Source organism: Mustela nigripes, chromosome 4 (genome assembly GCF_022355385.1).
Source record: "Mustela nigripes isolate SB6536 chromosome 4, MUSNIG.SB6536, whole genome shotgun sequence".
Classification (NCBI taxonomy): Eukaryota; Metazoa; Chordata; class Mammalia; order Carnivora; family Mustelidae; genus Mustela; species Mustela nigripes.
In genome coordinates this window covers 167,472,660-167,497,683 of record NC_081560.1, presented here as the reverse complement: position 1 = coordinate 167,497,683, position 25,024 = coordinate 167,472,660, and the positions used below count along the sequence as shown (strand labels likewise).

The window sequence follows — 25,024 nt, the reverse complement described above, 5'->3', positions numbered from 1 at the left end:
GATGTGGGACTCCATCCCAGGACGCTGGGATCATGACCTGAGCCGAAGGCAGCTGCTTAACCAACTGAGCCACCCAGGCGTCCCTGGCAGGGTTTTTTTTTTCTCTTTTTTCCTCATCCTTTTCACTTTAAATGTGTTCATTTTCTTCTGACTTACTGAGTTTCTGACAAGAAGTCTATTATGTATTTTTAAATCTTTGTTCCTCTTAATGTAATATGTCTTCCTTTGGGCTTTTCTCTTTATCTTGGTTTACAACAGTTTGAATATATGCCTAGGAGTGTGTGTATGGGTATACAATTGTTTTAACATGCTGTTGAATTTGGTTTGCTAATATTTTATTGAGGACTTATGCATCTGTTTTCATCAGGGATATGAGCCTGTAATTTTCTTTTCTTGTGGTGTCCTTGTCTGACTTTGACATCAGAGTAATGCTGGTCTTGTAGTATGAATTTGGAAGTGTTCATTCTCTTACATTTCTTTAAGGAGCTTGAGAAGGATTGGTATTAATTCTTCTTTGAATATTTGGTAGAATTCACCAGTGAAGCCTTCTGGTCTTGGGTTTTTTATTTTGTTGGAAGGTTTTATTCAGATTCAATATTTAGTTAGTATATTTTATTCAGATTTTCTGTTACTCTTTGAGTCAGTTTTTGTGGTTTGTGTATTTCTAGAATGTTTTACCTAAGTTTATCTAGTCTGTTGGCATACAATTGTTCAGAGTAATCTGTTATTTAATATATTATATATAATATATAATTTTTTATAATCTTATTAAATGCTGTAAGGTTAGTAGTAATGTCCTTGATATTATTTCTGATTTTAGAAAATTGAGTCTTTTTTCCTTTTTCTGATTCTAGCTGAAGGTTTGTCAATTTTGACTTCAAAGATTTTGGTTTCATTCATTCTCTCTGTTTTTCTCCTATTTTCTATTTCATTTATCTCTAATCTTCTATCTCCTTCCTTCTACTGGCTTTGAGTTAAGTTTGGTCTTCTTTTGATGATCCTATAAGGTATAACATTAGATTATTGACTTGAGATCATTTTCCTTTTTTAACATAGGTGCTTATAGCTATAAGTTTCCCTCTGAATACTGGTTTTGATGAATCTCATAAGTTTTGGTATATTATGTCTTCATTTTCATTCATTTCAAAGTATTTTCTGATATCCTTTGTCACTTCTTCTTTGACCGATTATTTCTAAATGTGTCGTTTAATTTCTACATATTTTGTGAACATTCCTCTTTTCTTACTGTTATTGATTTCTAGTTCTATTACCTTGTGGTCACAACAAGTGTTTTATATGATTTCAATCTTCTAAAATTTATTAGGATTCATTTTATGACCTAACATATGGTCTATACTTGAGAATGTTCCATTTGCAATTGCAAAGAATGTGTATTCTGCTATTATTGTGTGTCTGTTCTATGTCTTTTAGGTCTAATTAGTTTATAATGTTGTTTAAATCCTCTATTTCCTTACTGATATTCCGTATATTTGTTCTATTCATTATTGAAAGTGGGATGGAAATCTCCAGTTATTATTATGCAACCATTTCTCCTTCAATTCTAATGGGTTTTGCTTCATATATTTGGGGGGTCTGTTTTTAGTGCATATGTGTTTATAATTGCTATATCTTCTTGAAGATCAGCAAATAATGTGCTTGTGTGGTATTAGTATAGCCACCCCAGCAATCCTTTGATTACAATTTGCATAGATGGTATCTTTCCATCCTTTCATTTTCAAGTTATTTGTTTCACTGAATCTAAAGTGAATCTCTTCTAGACAGAATATCATTGGATCCATTAATCCATTGTGCTTATCTCTGCCTTTTACTTATAGAGTTTAATCCATTTACATTTAAAGTAATTGCTAGTAAAAAAAAAAGGGACTTAACTATTTTATTATTTGTTTTCTATCATATTTTCTGGTTCTTCAATCCCTCCATTATTGTATTGTTTTATATATAGTTGATTTTTTTGCAGAGTACCATTTTGATCCCCTTGTCTTTTACTTTTCTATATACATTGTAATTGTTTCCTTAGTGGCTACTATGGGAATTACAATTCACATCTTAGGGTGTTTTTTGTTTTTAAGATTTTATTTATTTATTTGACAGAGAGAGAGATCACAAGTAGGCAGAGCAGCAGGCGGGGGGGTGGGGGGCAGAAGCAGGCTCTGCCAGAGCCTGATGTGGGGCTCGATCCCAGGACCCTGAGATCATGACCTGAGCCGATGAGCACCCAGGTGCCCCACATCTTAGTTTTATGACAAACTAATTCAAATAAGCACCAACTTAGTTACACTAGTATATAAGACTCTACTCCAGTACAATTCTGTCCCTCCCCTTTTCTGTTGTTGTTGTCACAAATTATATCTTTATGCATTATATGTCCATTAACATAGATTTATTATTACTGTTTGGTGCATTTTTCTTTTATATCATAGAGGAAAAAGGAGTACTTAAAAACAAAAAATACAATAATACTGACTTTTATATCTACCTGTATAGTTGCATTTTAAATTTAGCTTTTTTGGGGTGCCTGGGTGGCTCAGTTGGTTGGACGACTGCCTTCAGCTCAGGTCATGATCCCAGAGTCCCGGGATCAAGTCCTGCATTGGTCTCTCAGCTCCACGGGGAGTCTGCTTCTCTCTCTGACCTTCTCCTCGCTCATGCTCTCTCTCACTGTCTCTCTCTCAAATAAATAAATAAAATCTTAAAAAAAAAAAAAATAGGGACGCCTGGGTGGCTCAGTTGGTTAAGCCGCTGCCTTTGGCTCAGGTCATGATCCCAGTGTCCTGGGATCGAGTCCCACATCGGGCTCCTTGCTTGGCAGGGAGCCTGCTTCTCCATCTGCCTCTGCCTGCCATTCTGTCGGCCTGTGCTCACTCGCTCTTCCTCTCTCTGACAAATAAATAAAATCTTTAAAAAAAAAAATAAAATAAAATAAATTTAGCTTTTTTAAAAATTTCTTCTTATGACTTTGAGTTACTGTCTAGGGCCTTTTGATTTCAGGTTGAAGGACTCCTTTTAGCATTTCTGCTACAGCAGGTCTACTAATGAGGAATTCCATCAGCTTTATTTTCTCAGAGTATCTTAAATTCTCCTTCATATTTTGTTGTTAGTGTAAATGCAAAAATCATTATCAAAAATGCTGATGGATTCAATGTGAATAATAAAGAAAAGGATCAATAATAAATTTTAAAATGTTGGTTTTTGAGCAACTGAATAGATGATAGTGTCATTAACTGACACAAGAACAACTAGGAGTATGTAGCTTTGGCTGGGACATAAAGAGTTTTAGGCTTTGTTAAATTTGAGATGCATGTAAAACATTCTAATGGAGGGGCACCTGGGTAACTTGAGCTCTTGATTTCAGCTCAGGTCATGATCTCAGGGTCATGGGATCAAGCCCCACATCTGGCTCCTTGCTCAGTGAGGAGTCTACTGGAGATTCTCTTTTTCCCTTTCACTCTGCCCCTCCCCCCTCCCATGCATGCTCTCTCTCTCTCTCCCTCTCTTTCAAGTAATAAATTTTTTAAAAAGCCATTCCAGTTGAAATATCAACTGGACAGAATTTTGAGCTGAGATATAAATTTAGAAGTATTCTAGATACAGATCACATACAGATAACTACATATGAATTATTACATAGAGATATTTACATATGGATAATTTAAGCCATGAACATGCTTGAGACCAGCTAGGATGGGACTTTGGCTAATGTCCAAAGTCCAACTCTGATAGATCTAGCAAAGAAGGAGTCAAGTAATAAAACTGAGAAAGAGTTGCCAATGAAGGAGGAAACCTGAAAACTATGAGAGAAATGGCTCCAAGGACAACGAACTCATGCACTATGTTAGTTACTTGACAAGAGCAGTCTCAGTGGAAAGTTGGGGCAGGTCAATTGGCTATTGTTGAAGAAATAATATGAAGTGAGGTTGTAGAGATGGTAACTATAAATAAATCTTAGGGAAAAAAGTTGACTGAAAGGAGAACAGAAAGGAGATGTGGTAGCTCTACAGCAATATTTTCTAACCTTGGCGCTGCTGACATTTTGGGTCAGATGATTATTTGTTGTGGAGAGATGTCCTGTGTATTGCATAAAGTTTAGTACCACCCCTGGCATCTCCCCTCTAGATGCCAGTAGCAACACCTCCCTCCAGTTATGTCAACCAAAAATTTCTGCAAACATAATCTTAATTTCCTATGGTAGGGAAGTATCTCCAACATTTGAGAAACACTACCCTAGAGAAATGCTTGAACTTAGGATGTTGGAGTTGTGACATACAACAAGATCCCCCAAGGGTATAACTGTGGGATTTGGGTGTCTAAGTGAGATGGATATCATTGAAAGTGAGTAATTCAAGGAATTGAGAGGCTCAGCAGTGATCAGAAGATGGAAATAATTTTTAAAAAGAGTAACAGGTGATATGATATAATATAATGGCATGAACTTCAAAAAGCTAAGTTTTTGAAGAAGAAAGATATAAAATGTTGACTGATGGAACTCATAAAATTTATTTTAGAGACATAAGAGTTTCACTAATAGCAATCTGGGAGAACAACTTCATGAAAATATTCCTGAACTTCATGCAGGCAATTTGAAGTGAAGTGCAAAAATCTGGGTGTTTAAATATATTTAATCTACTCAATTTTATATATTTAAAAATTTTTTTTTGCTTTTCCACTAGCTACCAACCAGATACTATTGTGCCTAGCTGCATTGAACTACAGTCCTTTGTCTATACTGTCAGAAGGCAGGGTAGACAGTAGGGGTATAAACACATACAGACTGGTAGATCAGTGATGGCAAAAAGAGTTTCTGCCTAATTATTGACATATAAAGTAAACTGGCTATGCCATTGAGATGTATTTTATAATCCTTTCTGTTTTGGCCTATCAGCTTCTTAGTGATCAGTAATTTATTTATTTATTTTTTTAGTTTTTTTTTAAGATTTTTAAAAATTTATTTTACATAGAAAGAGAGAGAGATCACAAGTAGGCAGAGAGGCAGGCAGAGAGAGAGGAAGGGAAGCAGGCTCCCTGCTGTGCAGAGAGCCCGATGTAGGGCTTGATCCCAGGACCCCGGGACCACGACCAGAGCCGAAGGCAGAGTCTTTAACCCACTGAGCCACCTAGGCGCCCCAGATCAGTAATTCTTTAATATCTGCTACACTTTTAAAAAGAAGGGGCACTTAGATGATCAGGCTGATTCATCATTTCAGCTCAGGACCGTGAAATCCAGCTTGGAGTGGGGCTCCATGCTGGCCATGAAGCCTGCTTAAGGTTCTCTCTCCTTCTCCCTCTGCTCCCCCCTACTCAGCCATGTACTCCTTTTCCTTAAAATTAATTAATTAATTAAAAATAATTTTTTAAAAAAAGATAGAATTACCTCCGTGATTCCAAGTGTTTCCTAAGAAGAGCATTCAGTTTCAGATATTCTGTATTCTGTATGCAGAGTCCTATGAATAGCAAAATGTACTTTCTTTTTTCAAGACTCAAGGACAAAAGAAAGTTGCTAGCATGATGGAAAGTAAAGATGTCCACAAAGGAATATTTCAAATTGAGTGGGAACATAGGAAAATGGAGATGGAAATGGAAGATCTAAATCAGAAGGCTTGGGATATTCAGATGCTGTTTTTTTCAAGAGATCGTCAAAAGGTGAGTTCTCCCTGCCTCACTATATAATTTTAATTTCATTCATACATGTTTTCTTTCATTCAAACAGTGTTTAATAAGATGCTTCTGCAGTATCAAGCACATTATAAGCCAGTAGTTTTTCTCCATGTGTCTACAAATTCTTTGTCTTCTGAGGATTTCCTAATTGTCAAATCTAGTGGTCTCAGCCCCAGGCATCACCATCCCTCAACTCTTGGTAGCATTTGACCACCTTAATTGCCCGACTCTCTGACTTTTATCAATCCTGTTTTCTGCTATTTTTCTTCCAACATGTCAGGCCACTCTGCCTCTTCTACTGAATTTTCTTTTGCTTCTAACCCCCCCACCCCTTTTTAAAGAGTTATTTATTTATTTAAGAGAGAGAGAGGGGACAAGGGGGAGAGGGAGAGAGAATCTCAAGCAGACCCCGCACTGAGTGGGAAGCCCCACTTGGGGCTTAATCTCACAATCCAGAGATCACTACCTGAGCGGAAACCAAGAGTCAGATGTTCAACTGACTATGCCACCCTGGTGCCCCCTAACTCTTAAATATAACTATCCTTTATGATCCTGCCTTTTGCTCTGTTTCCTTCCATGCCCTCTCCTTTAATGATGTCAATTTTTCTAACTTCAGTGATCACTTCTAAAAGACTGATCCAAATTCTCTGTTCCTGATCTCCCTCAAGCTCTATTTCTACATTCCCTTTTCCCAACACCAACCCTTCTTAATGAACTTATTTCTGTTCTTTTCAACCCCTTACTCAGGCTTATAGTTGTAGTCATCTTTGATTCCCCTCTCCCATCTTCCAAGTCTTGCCTAGTTTATCTGCTTATTCCCTCATTCTTTGACCCCACTGCCATTAGCCTGGCTCAGTTTTTCTTTTCCATGATTTAGACTGTTGTATAATAATCCAGCTGGGGGCACCTGGCTGGCTTAGTTGGAATACATGCAGCTCTTGATCTCAGAGTCATAAGTTCAAGCCCCAAGTTGGGTGTAGAGATCACTAAAAAAAATAAACTTTTACCAAAAAAAAAAAACCCTCTTATCTGGTCTCTTGACCTTTGGACTCTTACTTATCTATACTATATGTTGCTATCAGATTAATACTGATGTTCAGCCCTGATAACCTTACTACTCAGCTCAAACATTTTAAACTGCAACCTCTTACCTAGCAAATGAATTATGAAATTTTTAGGTGCGTGATCTGCATCCTTCAACTAACTTTTCAAACTCATTCCCACTGTTCCTCACATTGGTATTCTCAAAATAAACTGATTAATATTTTTCAGATTTTACCTCTGTGCCTTTCCTCCTTACTGGTTCTTCAATCTGAAATCTTTCCTTACATTTTTCACATCCCAAGTCTATTTTTCAAGGTCTAGTTTAAATGCCACCTGCTCTAAAAGCCTCTGGATTTTCCTAGTCCAGAAAAACTGCATCCTTTTCCAAACCACCTTTGAATTTGCATGTCATTTTACATATTTTCTGGCAACTAATCATATCTACATGCTTTTTTTTTTTGAAAGCTAAAGTCATGTTATCTATCTTTGTTTCTCCCTTAGTATCTTTAACTAGAACAGTATTAATATAGGGCTCAAATGAGACACTTAATAAATATTTGGGGAGTTGAATAAATGAGAAAATAAACTCTAGGCATTTGTGATTATTAAAATACAAGTGAGTGTATCAATAGCTAAATACAAGTAAACATTATGGCATGAAAGTCAAATCAATCTTAGATAATTTTTATGATAATGGTAACTTTGAAAACTAAGAATGTTTTATAAAGTTGTCTATTGTCTATTGAAAGAGTAAAGTATCTTACATATTTTGTGGGGTCTTTTTCTTCTCCAAGTACCTAAATGAACCAAACTATGAGACTCTGATTGCCATTCAGATTGGAATAATGGAGCAAACCATTGCTGTTTTAGAGAAGGTAGGTCTCAAAGATATTGTTCATTATAATCCCAACAGTTGTGAATTATTTGAACAAAGTAATAGTATTCCAAGTCATGTATTCAGAGAGAACCTAATAAAACCGTGGTCCACTATTCACATTCAGGATCTAATTAGAGGTCCTAAAATAGTATCTTTGCAACCATAACAAGTATGGTAGACTGAAGTACTTCTTTTACTATTAGAATTAATCCCTTGGGAGATATCTGAGTATACATGAATTTCTAATTTTACATTAAGTTGTGATTTATGTAACAGAAGTGTTGATGGTCTTTCTTTGGCTTTGTAAAACCTTTGTTTTTTCATTACTGCTTAAGAAATGCTCAGCTTTAAAAAAAATGCTCAGTTTAGCTTGTATAACATATATAAGATGGAAAAAAGTAATCTCAAGGCTTTCTATTTTTTTAATCTCTCATTTTTAAGAATATACAAGATTTTTTCTAAAATGTCATATTAAAATACCATTCTATCTTTAAACAATTTAACTACTATGTTCAGGCATTATGTTAGGCAATAGGGATATGGGGATAAGATGGTATCTTGATGATAATGAATTTAAGTTAAAAAAATAATCTTTGTAAAAATACTTTTTTTCAAAATTATTTTTGTGGGGTGTCATGGGAACAAAATCTCAGACCCACAAAAAGAATGTGGAAAATTGCAAAAAACTACTAAAAAAACTGGGAAGATACAGCAATCAAAAAGATGTAGCAAATTATACTCTAAGCTGCAATTTACGAGAAGAATTGGTGGCTGTCTCAGAGAGAAAAGACATCTGTAATGCAATAGGTAAGAATATTTTTTCTTTACTCAACTGTCGGTCTCTTTGGTGACTAATATAAAATAATAAAAAAATTATTCAAAAAAATAGTAATCACTATTCCTGAAATCTGGTTAGTAGTTATAAAGTTACCAGCATTTTTTCCAAATATTTAATTGATTCTGAATTCTATTTCTATAATTTGAAAGTATAGATGATAATCCAACTAATTCTTTCCTTCTTCATTTTTGGGGTAGGGTCTAAACTGACTTGTGAAAAGATTGCCAAAGAACGATATGAAAACATGATGCAACACCAAAAGCTAACAAAAATTGCAAAACAACAAGCTGAACAGATTTCAATACTGCAGGCTGAAGTTGAACGATTAAGGATGAAAACATTCCCTGCTCTTGTTCAAATATAAAAATGCTGGTGGGAAACACCAGGCAATCAATCATTTAAAAAATAATTTCATTTTATTAAAATGATTTCTTTTTCCCCCATATCAGGAAATTTAAGTAGAGCTGCTTCTTAGTTGCATATTTTTAATAGCAAATTATTTCATTTTAACCTTAATCGTTATAAAAATGTGTCTTGCATGAACGTGTAAAATATCATGAATTGTTTTCATTCAGGAATTAACTGAAAATATTCAAGATGTATGTATGTCTCTCTTACTCATATAGTCTTAGTTTTTGTCATAAAGACAAAAAATTCTCCGCTACTCCTGGCATTTCTAATTTTATAAAATTACCAGAAAACTTAAGAGTTAATGGATGACTTTTATATTTTTTTCTATATTTCTCAAGTTTTCTTCAGCAGAAAAAATACAATCAGAAAAAAATTTCTCAGAACATTTAGGACATTTCTCAGAACACTTCTTCCCAATTCTAGCAATGAGAACAAAGTGAACCATTTCCTTTTACTAAGCCTTAAATCATTTGAAAAGTACAACATATTTTTTCTGCATAAACATAACATAGTCTTCTACATTGCATATTCTTTGTAATACATGATGATAATTAAACAATGAAAAGATTAAATGCTCAGAAAACTGCTTCCCCCTTCCATAGCCTGTGAACTGCTACATTCCAAGATGATACCATCAGGTTCATTGACCAGTCCTTACAATCTTTTCACATGTCATGGTCTCATTCTTCTGAAATTTGTGAAATAAATGTTAAGTGTAATCTGCAACAGCATATTCAGTGTGCGTAGATGTAGGTAAAGCAAGAGAGCTATTATCATAAAAAAGCTTCTATTTAGAAAAAAAAAATCTTTAAGAGATTTAAAATATTCTAGAGACTGCTCAGGTAGTACCATGATTGATCCCCCATATACTGATAAGTGCTGGATGGGAATGTAAGAGAAGTGATAGGCCCAACATCACTTTTGATGGCCCTCCTTAGTACCAGAATGACTCCTCAAGTAGTCAATTTGGCTGACAAGTGCCCACTGGTAACATTCTCTACATCTTGGATCCTTCAAAATTATCTTTGAGAAGGTGATTGTTGGGGGTGGGAGCCTGGACCCAAGGGTGAAGTGTGTGAAGAGTACAAATGCTTTGTACTTAGGATGAGATCATCAAAGTTCTCTGTCCTGCTGGTTTGAGTCAATCAAGATTCTGCTAGGTGTTTTTTTCCTCTCCATTTTTTCTGGTGATATAAATTCCAGATGACCAGGATTGGTTGCCTTATTAGGCTCCATTTGCTAATAGTCAATGCCACAAATTTCTCCGTGGGTCCTAGATCTTAACAGCCTATGTAATTTTTTTAAACTTTTTTATAAACATATAATGTATTATTGGCCCCAGGGGTACAGGTCTGTGAATCGCCAGGTTTACACATTTCACAGCATTCACCATAGCACATACCCTCCCCAATGTCCATAACCCCACCACCCTATTAACAGCCTATGTAATTTCTATTTCTTAGTAGCTACCCTGGGAGACTCTGACAATTCAAGCTTTTTGCTTTGAGACATGGATAGAGTGGAGGTTAGCAGAAATCTCTTGGTCTGCAAGCTATATTCTACTAGCAGCACTTTTCAACAGAAGATATCTTCTGGTTTCAGGGGTTGGTTTTGGAAGGGCACCTGGGTCATTCACACCAACTCACTCTTGATACTGTCCATGGTACTGATTCCTCTCAGCTTCTGCTGAACTAACAGCAATTGTATTTTTATAGTTCTTTAAATTATATTAAATAGTAAGATAATTAACTGGGTCAAATATAGCATGGTTCTTAATAGAGCTCTCTTGCTGGGTTGCTTGGTTTCAAATCCTGGCTCTGCCACTTGAGCTTTAAATAACTATTTAGTTATTAAATAACTATCTTAAATTTTCTCATCTTTAAAATTGGGATGCCAATAATTTTAATACTCAAATGAGTTAACATAATTTGTAAACTGGCACAAAGCAGTTGCTAAGTGGTAGTCTTCATTTTTGTGAATAAAAATATAGTATCCAGTTATTTTTAAAACAAATGCATCCCATTAAATAGAGGTGAAATTCAACAGAAATTATATAAAAAAGGGTCCTGCCTCATGGGCATCTTGAGCATTAAACTTTCCCGAAAGCCTGATCCATGTTCCATGAACCATCTCCTGTTGCAGGAGTGTCCACTGTGCTGCTAGAGCCCTTAGCACCCAGTCAGTGCTTTGGAAATGTCCATTACTATGTCCCCAACTGCTCTCCCCAACTCTCCCAGAACTCGAGTCCCACTGATGCTATAGTTCCTCCAAGTGGACATGTGAGGGTGACTCCAGGGATGTGCTAATCAACAATAAGTAGCTGCAACCAAATACCAGCACCATCACTAGGGAAACCACTTCCCATGCCACATTTACACCTTCTAGCTGTGCAGCAAGCAGCAATGGAGGCTGATAGGCTCCCAACAGCACAGCTTCCTAGGGATACCCATCTAGAAATCTCAGGGTCAGAGGCCCATGTTAGGCCTGGGTCAGTCCTCTTGGGTTCATGGCATCTAATGACAATACCAGTGTCTAGAAGGTAGGAATTTGTGTATGGTAAGAGGGGAATGTTTGGCAAGGGGGAAGAGTAGTACCAGTATGGACACTAACAATTATAATGGATGCAAAAGCAGCCATCTTAATGTCCTGCTAGGTCAAATATTGATTTGTTAGATCATGGGATGGGACTGGGCCAAAAACAGGGTATGCTTGGAGGAGGGGCCTCAGGGTAGTGGCTCTTTATCTACTAGTAGAAAAGTACTTTCTTTCAGGATTTTTTTTAACTAAGTAAAGCTGTTTTAGCCTTTAACCCAAAAGCAGAAATCTAGAAGGCCCTCAGGAAGGACTGGAGGATAGAACCAGGAAGCCACTGATCCACCAAGTTCTCTCCATCTAACATCTTGGCCTTTCTTAATAAGGGCACATACTATCCTTCTAGCACACCAGCTTTTGTGCTTCCAAATTTGCCTACAATAGCTTTAGCCACAAAAAGAGATGGGGTTTCTTTTCCTGAGCACAATTCCAATTCTCAGACTGAGCCAGCTTGGGTCATATTTCTGTGCACAACCACAAGGAGAGGTAAACTTTGTACAATATAGCAGCCCGAAACACAGCCTTATGAAAGTGGCTTTCTAGCTGAGGAGTCACTATGAACTGAATGGATGATAAATGTGAAGGACCTTGTATGCCTTGAAAGGGGGCGATGAGGATATGTTGTTTTTAAGAGGCAGATGGTCATTTCACTAAATGAGATGAAGAATAAACAAATTTGAAAAGACAGGGAAGAATAAAATGACATATGGACAAGTTTAATTACCTGCTACACCATCCAGATGGAAGTATGTGGTAAATGGATAGAAACACGGTCCATAAACTTAGGAGACAGGCATTTTTAGACCACTTTAGGTTTAGACATTCACCTGACTGAACTATTTTTTAACATTTAAAATAAAACCTTAAAAAAAAATAGAACTTTTTTACCACAATAAACAATATATTAAAATTGACTTACAGAAATGACCAAACTATTTTTTAAACATGATTTAATTTTTTTTCACATTTCTTTAAATATGAAGTTTTCTTTGGCAAATTTATCCAGACTACTAAATTTTCATTTTAGATCTTATTTTATATTTACATAATGGTTTCTACCTTCCTTTTAAAATGTATTAAGTATCTTTTAACTTATCATTCTCAAAAATATTCTGGGGAAATAATTATGAATTAAACATCCATAAATTCTTCTTCACTTCTGTTATAGTGTAGCAACTTATCGTCTAACCCATAGTGGTCTATCAACTGAGTAAGGCTGAGTTTCCTGTTCTCCGCAGACATGGCTGACTGCAACTCATAAAGCAACAGCTGGCTACAGCTTCTCCACTTCTGTATTAACAACTGTAACTGAGACAGGTCATTCTAAAAGAGAAAAAAAAAAATAAGTCAATACCTAGCTAAGCATCTATTTTAACTTAATAAAAGTTTTAAAATTAGTAAATGCGTAGGTTTAAAGAGTAACATACTTGGTCAGGATTGAGACTTCTACCCAGGAAAAAGTAAGACGGTTTTAAGTAGAATGACTGCAATGACACTCAAATTGAGTTCTATGGCTATTTTGTTTGGTCCAACCTCTGGACCATCTTTACCCTCAGGGACAAATCAAATCATAAAATAGGGCAAAACTATGTAGAGAAGAAACAATATAGATTAAAACATTATATTACATGTACTTTTTATATGTATTGTACATATGTATTATATGTAGTATTATAGCTATACTTTTTAAAAATGAAAATATTCAATTAATATAAATTAAAATATTCAACTTTGTATTTCCAACATCACTCTCTATCTCATAAATCCCGGGTAGTTACATTTAGAAAAATTCTAAAAATTCAAGACAGCATATCAGATCTAATATTCCACCATTTATACCACGCTGCTGGGGAAGGAGCCACTACATATACATGAGTAACCCAGGTCAGTAAAGGTTATCTTCTCCCAAATGCCCAGATGAAATCTAAAGACCTACTTTGTATTTGTTGTTTTATCAAATCAAGTACCTGGAACATTTGAATAAGCTGGAAGAACACAAACTATTACTAAAAATATTTTTTATTGGGGTGCCTGGGTGGCCCAGTGGGTTAAAAGCCTCTGCCATCATTCAGCTCAGGTCATGATCCCAGGTTTCTGGGATCGAGCCCTGCATCCGGCTCTCTGCTCAGCAGGGAGCCTGCTTCCCCCTCTCTGCCTGCCTCTCTGCCTACTTGTGATCTCTGTCAAATAAATAATAAATAAAATCTTTTAAAAAATATATTTTTTATTGTACTTTGTGGTCTATTTTTAGCTTTTTTAATCATTCACTGGCAGCTGTCACTTTTGTTCTCACTGTACTGGATTCTATCATTTGATACTAATATTGCTACAGGCTGGAAACTAGAGAGAAAAACTTCAACTGCATATTAAATGAGAGCTGGGACTTTCTAAAGTTGTATCTGGTGTGTAGGAGCCTCTTCTACTCGAAATCTATGACTTACATTTGAGTTACAGTTGTTGGGAGCCAGGTTTCTCAATGTATGGCTTATTGCTTATTATGCTTAAATATTTTCTCTTTGAAATTACTTTCCTATCGCTTATTTAAATATTAAGAAGTGGTTCTGAAATTATTCTCACCTTTGATCTATACATTTTGACCAGTTTTAGCCTCCGAAGAAGGTCTTCTTTCTCTTCAATCTGCTTCATCAATTTTGTTCTTTCTTCACTTAGTCCCTGTTTGGGAAGTTCCTCATTCACAAAGTCACTCTGGAGATCACTGCATGACTCAGTATCAAGAGACTTAGATTCACACGCACTGATATTCTTGAAGGTATTTTTCAAATATGTACTTTCTTTGAATTCACCATCTTTGTGTTTAAAATTTTCCTGAAGTTCCAAACAGTTTTCTTCTGTTGAAGATGCTGGTTTCTCAGGAAAAGTCTGATCGTTTTCTTCATTCTCTACTTTAAGCCGTTTTACCACATTGTAATGGGAATTAAATGAAGATCTAGTTTTCCTCAATCGTTCTCTAAGTGTTGCACTCATAGGCTGAAAAAAGCACAAAACATTAATCAAGAAAAACATTCCTGTGTAAACAAACCCACTAATAATAAAAACCTTGTATTTATTTGACAGAAGTGGTTGACACCACTAGATGGCTTTGTATCTCCACTTATCTGAAGTAACCGCCACAAAATGTAATTCCTGCAAGCCCTGTTAATTTCATTTTTGTTTTAGAAACGTCAGAACCCTTCTAAAACAGTGTTGAGACCCCTATCCTTGTCATCACAAATATCTGTTCAGCAACTAGCACATTCCTGACGCTAATGATTATTTCAGTTAAAAATTAAGTAAAAGACCTAGATCCCTTCCACCAAAGACCTTCAGAATACTGCAGATTCAAACATCCTCAATTTGGAATTTTGTAGTAACCTGATCAAAACTAAATGAAAATAACTGATTCAAGATGAAAATGGCGTGGGGGGGGGGGGGGGGGAGTGGAGGGGGCGGGGATTATCTTAGGATAAAGACCTAAAATTATTTAACAGTTCGGTTATCTATTTACTGATCTACACATTACGTTATCTGACATTTTTCTGTAGAATTAAACCCACTACTGGCACAATACGTAGAAATACAGTAGCTCCAGCGAAAGAACGAAGATATTCATACTTGTTTTCTTAAACTGCTTGTACGGGGAGATGGTGGGCTGGCGCAGGCCCGTGGAGTGCTAGGTAAAGTCGCAGCTGAGTCGGACGGGCTTTCCATCTTGGAAATGAAATCTTCGCCTACCTCTAGAGAAAAAAAAAAATCAGAATGTAAATAAAACTAACTGATAAGGCGATATATTAAGTTTTTGTGAAAGAACTTTTCACTCTGGTGCACATAACATCCACAAATACGCCAGCAACAACTTCACTTAGTTGTGATTCATTGTTGCTCTTTTTGCAGTTTCCCGTTTACTTTCCTAAGTAAGACTGTTGGTCCACGTGACTCCTGGTTTTTTTTTCAGGACAAATAAGCATTTCACATAAATCCGCCATTTGGGGGTAGCGAGAATAATTCTGTAATTCTTCGGGAATTCTTTAATTTCGTTACGCCGGCTTTATAATGAAATACAACCGAAATCTTGACTCGAAAAACATCATCAGACGTGTCACAGTACCTTAAACCCTACAAAGCTGTGTGACTAGCGCCAATGACCACTCAGGCCTGACGAACAAGGAACACAAGCGCAGATAAACATACGCCCGTGTGTGTCGTTTAAGTGGCGAAGAGACCCTAGAAAAGAGTTGGCTTAAGCCGTCTTCCTCAAAGGCGTCCACTGTAATGGGGTATGAAGGGGAGCTGCTTCCTACCTCCCATCACTGCAGAACACCCACACTAGCCCTCCAGAGAGTCCAGCTCACTCTCGCCCCCAGACCGCAGAAAGGGAGCTCTACTCGACGCCACCACAGACATCCGAAGCAGCCCCACTCTCTCAGATATCCACTCACTAGCCGAGACTCCACCACCCTCCGCCATCCCCAGAGCACAGAACCTGCGCGCTGCCCCGGCGGGGCGGGACCGCGCGAGAGGCGGAAGAGACGCGCGATTGGCTGAATTGACCGACGCGCGCAGCTCCGCGGGGCTGGGCGCACTAGAGCGGCGAGACGGCGCGCGCCCGCACGCGCGGCCTCCGGAGACCGCGAGGAGGCGGAGGCCGAGCGGGGTCACGCGAGGTCCGTAGAGACGCGTGATTGGCCCGGTGGACTGACGTTCTCCGCTCTGCTCCGCCCAAGGGCGGAGCACGGCGGAGGGTTAACGGCAGCTGTCTGCGCGCGGCCGCGAGCCTCAGCCGCGTTGGGGGCGGGCCGGGCAGAGTCACTGAACGCCAGACGGGTGGATTTTCAGTGCGCTGCGCTTCTCTTCCCGGCTTTCCCCCACCTCCTCTTTCCAGGCCTTGCCTTCCTTGTTTTTGTGTGTGTGAACTACGCCTGGGCGTGCCCCTCCCCCTTCCCTAGGTTTTCCTGTCTTCGCTGCCCCCCCCCCCCCCCCCCCAGTCCCCCCCCCCCCCCCCCCCCCCCCCCCCACGAAACCTCCGTCTTCACACCGGGCAGGACCCGAAGCCGCAGACCGGGCTCCGGGTTAAATGTAGGGCGCTAAACTCTCGTAAAGCAGAGACCTCAGAAGAGGAGAGCGCTGGCTTAGCCGGCCTGTTGAGAGAATCCGACATGTTAGACATCGCTCCAAGAGGCCCGGCGGATGGGTCGAGCTCTTCTCCAGTCACTGATGTCGCAAACGGCGCTTCTCTCACAGGTTTTCTACCGCATCTACCCCCACATTTAGATTCTGTAGCTTGGCTTCAAGTCTGGTCAGATTTGGGTCCAACCCCTTTGGGCTACACGGGAAGCAGACCAATCACTGAATGGTCTGAATTCAGATGTTTGTTTCTGTTTTTTCCAGAATCCAGATGTTGGAGGCAGATCTAGCCCTTGCTGAATACTGGGCAGCGCCTTCGTCGAAAATCGTCGTCCTGCGGGGCCTTTGCCGGATCTGCCGCAAGAGCGAACGTCTTGAGGAGGAGGGGGCGGGGGGAGCTGAGTTCGAGCCCCGCCTTAGCTGTAGAGATTACTTTTAAATATAAAACATTAAAAAAAAAAAAAAAAAACCACCTCGCTTCCTGGTAGCAATGTTCGGTTGCTGCGCAACAACAAAGTTAAATAAATCGGGTGGAGCGCTGGGTTTGGGGAACGACAATTAGTAATTTCTGAGTCACCTGGAAGTTGGGAATTTTAAGGAGCTGGTGTTTAAAACCTAATGAATGGTTTTTTTTTTTTCTTCAGGTTTTATTCCTTTATTTGACAGATAGCGATCACAAGTAGGCAGAGAGGCAGGCAGAGAGAGAGAGAGAGAGGAGGAAGCAGGCTGCCCCCAAGCAGAGAGCCTTATGCGGGGCTCGATCCCAGAACTCTGGGATCATGACCTGAGCGGAAGACAGAGGCTTTAACCCACTGAGCCACCCAGGCGACCTGAATGTCCCCACCCACCCACCCTGAATGTCCATTTTAAACGTTGATACTGTCTCTTTGCAAAGAGCTAATAGCTTAGAGGTGCCAGGACCCTGAGGAATTAACTGAGCCCTAAGTAGTCAGATCCAGAGAAACTGAAGACAACCCCGTGCAGTGATTAAGGACCTAAACCTTGGAGGCGATTTGCCCAGGTTCGAATCCTGACACCATTATTTTATATGCTTTGTCAAGTAGTGTCTCTATGCCCGGGTTTCCTCATCTGTAAAAACAGGTATAATAATATCAACCTCCTAGGGATTGGAGGATTAAATGAGAATTCATGAGGGGCAAGGAAAACAGCAGTAGATATTTAGGACCCACTCCATAATTGTTATTTTATAAATGCTTCTATATTCACCATTCCTTAATTGATATAACAGTATGCATGGTAATTCTTTTATCCTTCTGCTTTATCTCCCCCAAAAAGGCCAGATTTTTTAAAGATGCTGTAATCCATAAAACCGCACACAATTTAAGTTGAAAGTAGCAGAAAACTTGGTGGCTCCATATATAATTAATATATATTCCCCTTCTAAATTTTAAAAAATTGAGTAAATTAACCTCAAGGAATTTACAAAATGAAAGAGAGAACTCACGATTTTCTTTTCTTTTTTTTTTTAAGATTTTATTTACCCACCTGACCGAACACAAGCAGAGGGAATGGCCAGGGCAGAGGGAGAAGCAGACTACCAGTTGAGCAGGGAGCCAGCCGAGGGGGCTGGATCCCAGGACCTGGAACCAGGACTGGAGCCAAAAGCAGACACTTAACCATGACCAACCCAGGTACCCCAAACTCATGATTTTCTGACACAAGTGTTACCACATCAAGCCACAGGTCTGTCTGTACATTTATTTCTCCCTGAACTCATCCATTGGCATCAGTTACTCACGCTGAAAAGAGCAGACTGATTTGTCCTGACACTAGAAGCACAATGCAGACTCTGCATATTCTTTATACCTTGGGGCATAAGGTTGGGTTGTTTTTATGATTCTCTAAAATCAGCTGCTCCAAAATCCTTTTATCAGGACAGCCCAAGCTTAGAGCTGTGTTTTTGCTGGCTGCATAAAGGAAAACAACATCTTGCCTGGCAGATGTTCTGACTTGCTTATTATGTGAACTGCTATATTAAATGGGATTGTTTTGGCCAGATTTTCAAAGAACTTCAGAATAACTATTCAGAAAAACCTGTATTTTAGAAATGTGCGGTTTTTGACCTACATCTCTGGCTTCTATGTGTTGTTACAACTGAACGATCTTCCCACATTTAAGTTTGTATTTTACTTACTCCAGTGACATCCACAAGTGGAAACATAGCTTCCACTCTCGACTTGGTATAAGGAATCTGGAATATAGCCCTCATACAGTTTTCATTTTATCTTTAGATAAAGCCTCGCAAACACTTCCATGACTTTAAGTGCCCAAAATCTATGTAAGTAGTTTGTTGTTTGTGAAAAAGGACATTGTATGTTATTTGAAATTTTTCAGGGTGGGAAAAACACTACCCTAGAGAGCCAAAAGGCAAGGGCTCCTTATTTTACCATAGAGAACAATTTGAACAATAGAATTCTATGATAATAGTAATTAATATTAACCTAAGGCAGGCTTTCCCTGTGTTTTTAAATTTCTCCAATACCCAAGGCTACTGTTAGCTACTTTGTTATTCATTAGGGAGTGGTGAATGTTTCTTCCCTTAGTCTGTGATTATTGTCAGTGGGATGATGACATAGGCCTAAAAATCTTTATGAGGCTTTTTTATTCTTTTTTAATGACAAGAAGAAAATAGTCTTTCTCTCTTTCTCCATATAAACCACACACACACACCATGGTTAAGGCACAATTTAAAATTTCATTGCATTGGGTTTCTTTATTTTAAAATTCTTAGGTGTAGCATTATTTTATAAATCTTAACGGTAATCTCAGAGTGACCTAAATTCCATTCCATTGACTTTTCTGTATTAATACCATTTTTATATTAGGTAGATATACCTAGTATCCATAGATTTTTTTTAACAACTAAAAATATAAGTATACATTTGTGGGGCACCTGGGTGGCTCAGTGGATTAAGCCTTTGCCTTCGGCCAGGACATCCTGGGATCGAGTCCCACATCGGGCTCTCTGCTCAGCAGGGAGCAGGGAGCCTGCTTCCCCCTCTCTCTCTGTGTGCCTCTCTGCCTACTTGTGATCTCTCTCTCTCTCTGTCAAATAAATAAATAAAATCTTTTAAAAAGTAAATAAATATAAATATAAATTTGTAAAACATGATTAAAATCTAATTGGGTGAGGTATTATGTAAAATCCACATGCTTAAGTTGATTTATAATGTTCATTAGGGCAAGTTAAGCAAAATTTAATACAAATTTATAACACTCACAAAAACTCTTCTAAATTCTCTTAAGTGGCTTTCAATATTTCTTCTGACATTTCTATATAAGTTGAAAATCAAAAACTCTCCTCTATGTTTCTCTTGCCATGAATTCAACTCCTGCAGACCTATCCATGGTAAAGAAGATGTGTTTTAGTGTTGTCATCTTATACATTTCCCTTTAAGTGACTGACAGACTATTTCTATTTCTTTTCTTTAAAGACCTCCTATGGAATTCTATAACGTATAATTGATTGATTTGTAGAGACTGCTGAAGACTTTTTTTTAAATCCAAGTGTGACCTTTGTGGATAAACTGTTTAATTCTCTCTAGCTACATTAAGCAAAAGCAATTTTATTTTCAACCTCAAGATGAAAGAGCCCTTAACTTAGCTACTAGGCATCCCTGAGAGGTTGCCTTACTGAGTAGGATGGCTACTTAGAGTGTGAAGACATGGGAGGGTCAATAGCATTTGGGTAATAAAAACTTGCCCACCACTGGGCAACTAGAAAACTTATCTGGTAACTAATACTGAGGGTCATATACTGAACAAGAACCTAAAGAGCTCCTTTCACCTGGTGTTCCTGTCCTTTTATTTTATTAGACCTGGCATTTTGTCAAGTCTATTAGAGACTAGAGGAGCAAGAGCATCTGTGATTCATTGCTGTCACTGGGGTGTGTTCTCTTGGAGAAGAATAGAGTGATTCAGGTTAGATTAATAATGGTGAGGAAGGGGGTAGGGTGTGTGTGGGAGGGAGGGTCGTGGCACAGGAGTTAGACTGTGGAAAGGTAATGGTAATAAAAGTATAGCTAAAGGCGACATCTTTCTCAGATCCTTAATTAACTCAAATGTCACTGCTGCATTCATTTGGGGAAAAAAAGGCATTAGATTTCAGCAAATCCTTAAGCAACAGAACATGTCTTATAATCATCCTTAACTACCTGAAGTTTGAGAGATAACAACTCCCAAGATAATTTCACAGTATTGAAATCTGTTTGAAGTGCTGGCAGAGAAGTCAGTGTAGTTTTCTACCCTTGACTCTCATTATTCTTTCAGTCTTGAGAGTATAAAAGCTTTCTTTTAGATGGAGAAGCAAGAATGTCTCATGATACCAGGAAAATAAAGAGTGAAGAGACAATTCTGCCATGTTCTAGGATGCTACTGATCTTTTTTCATATATTCTTCTAGCCCCTTGGCAACTTTGATGATAAGCATAGTAGTAGAGAAAATCTGTGAATCAGCCTATAATCAGGAATTTTCTGGTCCAGTTCAGGATCTGACAGCAAGATTGAAGCTTCACCCCTTTCCCACCATTCCCAAAGGCAACATAAAAATGTCTTAGATTTTCATCATGGGCCTTATGAGCAGTACCAAACCCTCCAAATGCAGAGAGAGCCCCTGACCAAGAGATCGGAATCCCTAGGGTGGATCCGATAGGGAGGCATAATCAAAGATGGGAGAGGTGGCTTGAGCAAAGACCTCTCTTCTTTGATCCTCTTTCCTGCACCTCCAAGACTCCCTCACGCCCATGTCCCCCACACCATGCCTAACTTGTCAGTGACATCAACATTACCCAACTCTCCACTCTGTCACACCTCCGTTGCCGCCAAAAAATAATGTGTGAAACTTGATGATAATACTGGTGATCCTCAACTGACGAATGATACTGCCATATTTTTATAGCGAAAATATGTGTTTCCCATGGATAAGATCTTGGGAAGGAAGCATAGAACATGGCTACATTCACACTGACCTGGTCCTCCAGGACTTCACTCAACTATTTAAATGTCCTTAACACAAAATTAAGACAGATAATACTTATCCTTCGACAATGTAGACCTTTAACTCAAACTTCCCAAACCTCCCACCTCCCAAAATTTTCCCTTACGTGCCCCTCTGGTTATTATTATAGCAGCTATCAAGTATATTATCTCAGTTATTTTTCAGTTTTTGATGTGACATCGTAAGTCATATTATCCTTTCCTTAGAACCATTTACAGACTTTCCTTTTATCTTATTCTTAAGTCAAGAGAAGGTCATTCAGTTGTTTTCCAGTAGTCCACAGTGCATGGGAATGATGGTTTAGTCTACCTCCATCACATTGCTTACCCTCTTCCTTATACTGTGTTATAACTTGTGAATCTATGCTTTTCTATGAATGCTGGATATTGAAAACTCAACTTCTATGTTACCAAAGATCTACTGTGAGTGAAATTCACACCAAATGCAGGGATAACACTCATCAAAAAACATGGTCTTCTCAGACTTTTGAAAGCCTGTCATTGGGTAGATAGCATACCATGATACCAAAGAACACAGGCTTGGGTTTTGGAAGGCAGGCAACTAATCACGTCCACATTTGTTAAGCAAATTCCTATGAAACTATAAATTATAAACTGCCCATAGGTTAAAAAAAAAAAAAAAAAGCATTACTGTAGGTTGCCATTATCTGAAATGCTTTCCTAGCCTAACTCTGGGCCATTGGAATAGGGTACTTTAAACCTGCATGTACAAGTTTAAGATTTTTGTAAAGATGCCAAATCTTTAACATAACAATAATTAACATAAAGCTTGTGCAATTAAGCTGCCCCAAAAGGAATGAGTTTGAACCTTTGGCAAGATGTTCCTCTTTTTTAAAAAAGCAGCTTCACCAGTACATATTATCTTTACTCAGAGCTGTTTCCCTTAGGTTTGTTTAGCTAACTTTGTTTCATTCCAGTAACTGTCTATAGGGATAGCAATTTATTTTCAGTCACTAATTTTCAGGATGAATCAATCCTAATCAAACCAATTTTACCCACCAATGTAATCTGCTATGTGTATTTCCATGTTTATAGTTTGAAAGAATCAGACTTGCTGATCGCCTCAACCTAAATAGAATTCTTCTGTGCTGAGAATGGGATTAAGTTCCCAAAATAAACTCTTAAGAAGAGAATTCATTTCAGAAAAAGAAAATTCACTGATATCCTTGCGCAGGGGCCATGCTAATCTTCTCTGTATCGTTCCAATTTTAGTATATGTGCTGCCGAAGCGAGCACGAAAATTCACTGATATCAAACCGTGGATGTAGTGAGCCGGTACCTGAAGTGACTTGACTTTAGGGAGTGAAAATAGCATATTATTACAGGTTTGAAAGTCTACAGCTTAGAATTATGTGGACAAATGAGAATATAAATCTCCCTCTACTTATGGTGGAGTTACATCCTGATAAACCCACTGTAGAGTGAAAATATCATTAAGTCAAAAATGCATTTAATACACCTAAACTACCAAATATCCTAGCTTAGCTTAGCCTGAATCAAATGTGTTCAGAACACTTACATTAGCCTACACTTGGGCAAAGTCCTCTACTTCATAATAAAATGTTGGATATCTCATCTAATTTACTGAATACTGAAAAGGGTAGACAGAATACTGAAAAGGGAAGATTTGTATGGGTACAGAATAGTTTTAAGTGTAGGAGTTGTTTACCCTCATGGCTGCATGGCTGGCTGCGAGCTGGGGTTCCCTGTCACTGCATAGTAGAGATCAAAATTCAAAACTGTAAGTTTAAGAGTCTTTATTTTTATGGTTTCTACTGAATGCATATCGCTTTTGCACCATGGTAGAGCTGAGCAATCATAAGTTGAACCATCATAGGTCTGCACTAAAAAGCTAAAATTGAACATTTGCATACTATTTAGAAGCTCTGAAGGCAAGCTTTATGAACCCATCAATAACTGCTCAAGCTAAGATTCTAGGAAACTTTCCTGGATCACTACATTGATAACTGAACCCATCCTCAAGAGTTCAAAATTCAGTGCCAAGAATTTTGTAGGAGAAGAAACAATGAGAGGAAAAGGGGGGGAGGAAGATATCTTTACTATATGTTTCTTGCCCTTAAGGAGAATAAAATTCTTGTATTTAAAACACCATTTTTTAGGGCACCTGGGTGGCTCAGTGGGTTAAGCCACTGCCTTCGGCTCAGGTCATGATCTTAGGGTCCTGGGATCAAGTCCCGAGTCGGGCTCTCTGCTCAGCAGGGAGCCTGTTTCCTCCTCTCTCTCTCTGCTTGCCTCTCTGCCTACTTGTGATCTCTCTCTGTCAAATAAATAAATAAAATCTTTAAAAAAAAAACATTTTTAAAAATAACTTATTACTGATTACTAGGCTTGGTTATGCCATACTGCAGGTTATGCTGCAAATTTAACCTGGATTTTGAGGTCCAAATGCAGATCAAACACCATGAAACCTGGGCATATTCACTGGGACTATATTCTGAGAAAATAATAACTTCTTTCTTAATGAGAAATACATACCTCATGTTCTTTAAGGCCTTTGATACTATTGAATAAAAAGGATTATGGAAGTTTAAGATTTTATAATTAATAAAGATGTAAACATGCATTATAGATATACCTATACTTTCTTAAGACTTATGCAGTATTATAATAATCAGGGTAAAACTGATTATATCTTGTAAATTAGATAAGCCACATTTTATAGTAGGTAAAATTTTAAATGAGTAAGGCTGTAAAGCCACAGACCTTGCTTCAATTTTCTTTAACATTCCAAACCTTTTCATTGTTGAGTTTCGTTGTTGTGTGCAGTGAGTTGGGGAAGAAATGGGCTGTGGTCACAAACTGTGAAGGTGAGGTTGCTTACATATGACATAATCATGGGTTGTCAGTTTAAATTGGGGAAAATGGAAAAGTCATTTGGGATTTTTGTTTGAATACAACTTTGGATGAATACAAATGATACACATTGATGTTTACACCTGTTTTTCTCTGATTCATTCATTCTCCTGGAAATAGGGCTGCACAGAGTATAGGACTGAATCAGAGCAGCTGAGTCCTTTACTGACCCTGCTACTAACAACTAACGTGCTGTGTGACTCCGACAGATTCATTTAAATTCTGTGGTCTCTGTTTTCTCAACTATGAATTGTAGAAAAAAGAGTAATCTTTCCAAGCTCTGAGGTTTTCTCATTCCAGTTTGGGTACATTTTGGTCCACCTGAAATTAACCAGTTCCCACCATTACTCAGTTCACAGAAAATTAAATTTACAGATAAAAATCCATGTACAAACGACAATTAAACAGACACTCTGGAAGATGTGCTAGGTGCTAAATGTGGAAAAGTAAATATTTTTTTAAGGAATTTACAAAGACAAATTGGACACGTCCGTATTTATCACATAGATTCCATCAGTTTGAGCCCTGGGGAAATTTATTATATGGAGGATTTTTTTT

At 38.0% G+C, this 25,024-nt stretch overlaps 3 protein-coding genes and 1 pseudogene across 5 annotated transcripts in view; 2 read left to right on the top strand and 2 right to left on the bottom strand.

Annotated features, from left to right (window-relative positions):
* The window catches only part of CFAP43 (cilia and flagella associated protein 43), a 104,002-nt gene extending 95,027 nt beyond the window's left edge, over nucleotides 1–8,975 (top strand). Inside the window, exons 35-38 of the mRNA XM_059398512.1 lie at nucleotides 5,494–5,658; nucleotides 7,512–7,592; nucleotides 8,248–8,401; nucleotides 8,630–8,975. Of these exons, the coding sequence (XP_059254495.1) occupies nucleotides 5,494–5,658; nucleotides 7,512–7,592; nucleotides 8,248–8,401; nucleotides 8,630–8,796 (567 nt within the window). The 3' untranslated portion in view covers nucleotides 8,797–8,975. The remainder of the gene's footprint in view (nucleotides 1–5,493; nucleotides 5,659–7,511; nucleotides 7,593–8,247; nucleotides 8,402–8,629) is intronic.
* Nucleotides 8,976–12,130: 3,155 nt separating this feature from the next.
* On the bottom strand, nucleotides 12,131–16,673 carry SFR1 (SWI5 dependent homologous recombination repair protein 1). Of its 2 annotated transcripts, none has more exons than XM_059398510.1 (4): nucleotides 16,540–16,673; nucleotides 15,048–15,169; nucleotides 14,013–14,423; nucleotides 12,131–12,758 (listed from the first exon to the last, which is right to left on the bottom strand). In XM_059398510.1, exons 2-4 carry the CDS (start codon nucleotides 15,141–15,143, stop codon nucleotides 12,567–12,569), a joined length of 699 nt encoding a protein of 232 aa, XP_059254493.1. In that variant the 5' UTR covers nucleotides 15,144–15,169; nucleotides 16,540–16,673; the 3' UTR covers nucleotides 12,131–12,566. The 2 variants fall into 2 exon arrangements, with proteins under 2 accessions (XP_059254493.1, XP_059254492.1); XM_059398509.1 differs by lacking the exon at nucleotides 16,540–16,673 and adding an exon at nucleotides 15,734–15,959.
* A 791-nt stretch (nucleotides 16,674–17,464) lies between these two features.
* The window catches only part of COL17A1 (collagen type XVII alpha 1 chain), an 84,206-nt gene continuing 76,646 nt past the window's right edge, over nucleotides 17,465–25,024 (top strand). The window contains exons 1-2 of one of the 2 annotated variants that reach the window (XM_059398508.1): nucleotides 17,465–17,577; nucleotides 18,048–18,208. In XM_059398508.1, coding sequence (XP_059254491.1) covers nucleotides 18,196–18,208 — 13 coding nt within the window. In that variant the 5' untranslated portion in view covers nucleotides 17,465–17,577; nucleotides 18,048–18,195. The remainder of the gene's footprint in view (nucleotides 17,578–18,047; nucleotides 18,209–25,024) is intronic. The other variant, XM_059398506.1, reaches the window with a different exon arrangement.
* LOC132017005 (U6 spliceosomal RNA) lies at nucleotides 22,716–22,828 on the bottom strand (annotated as a pseudogene).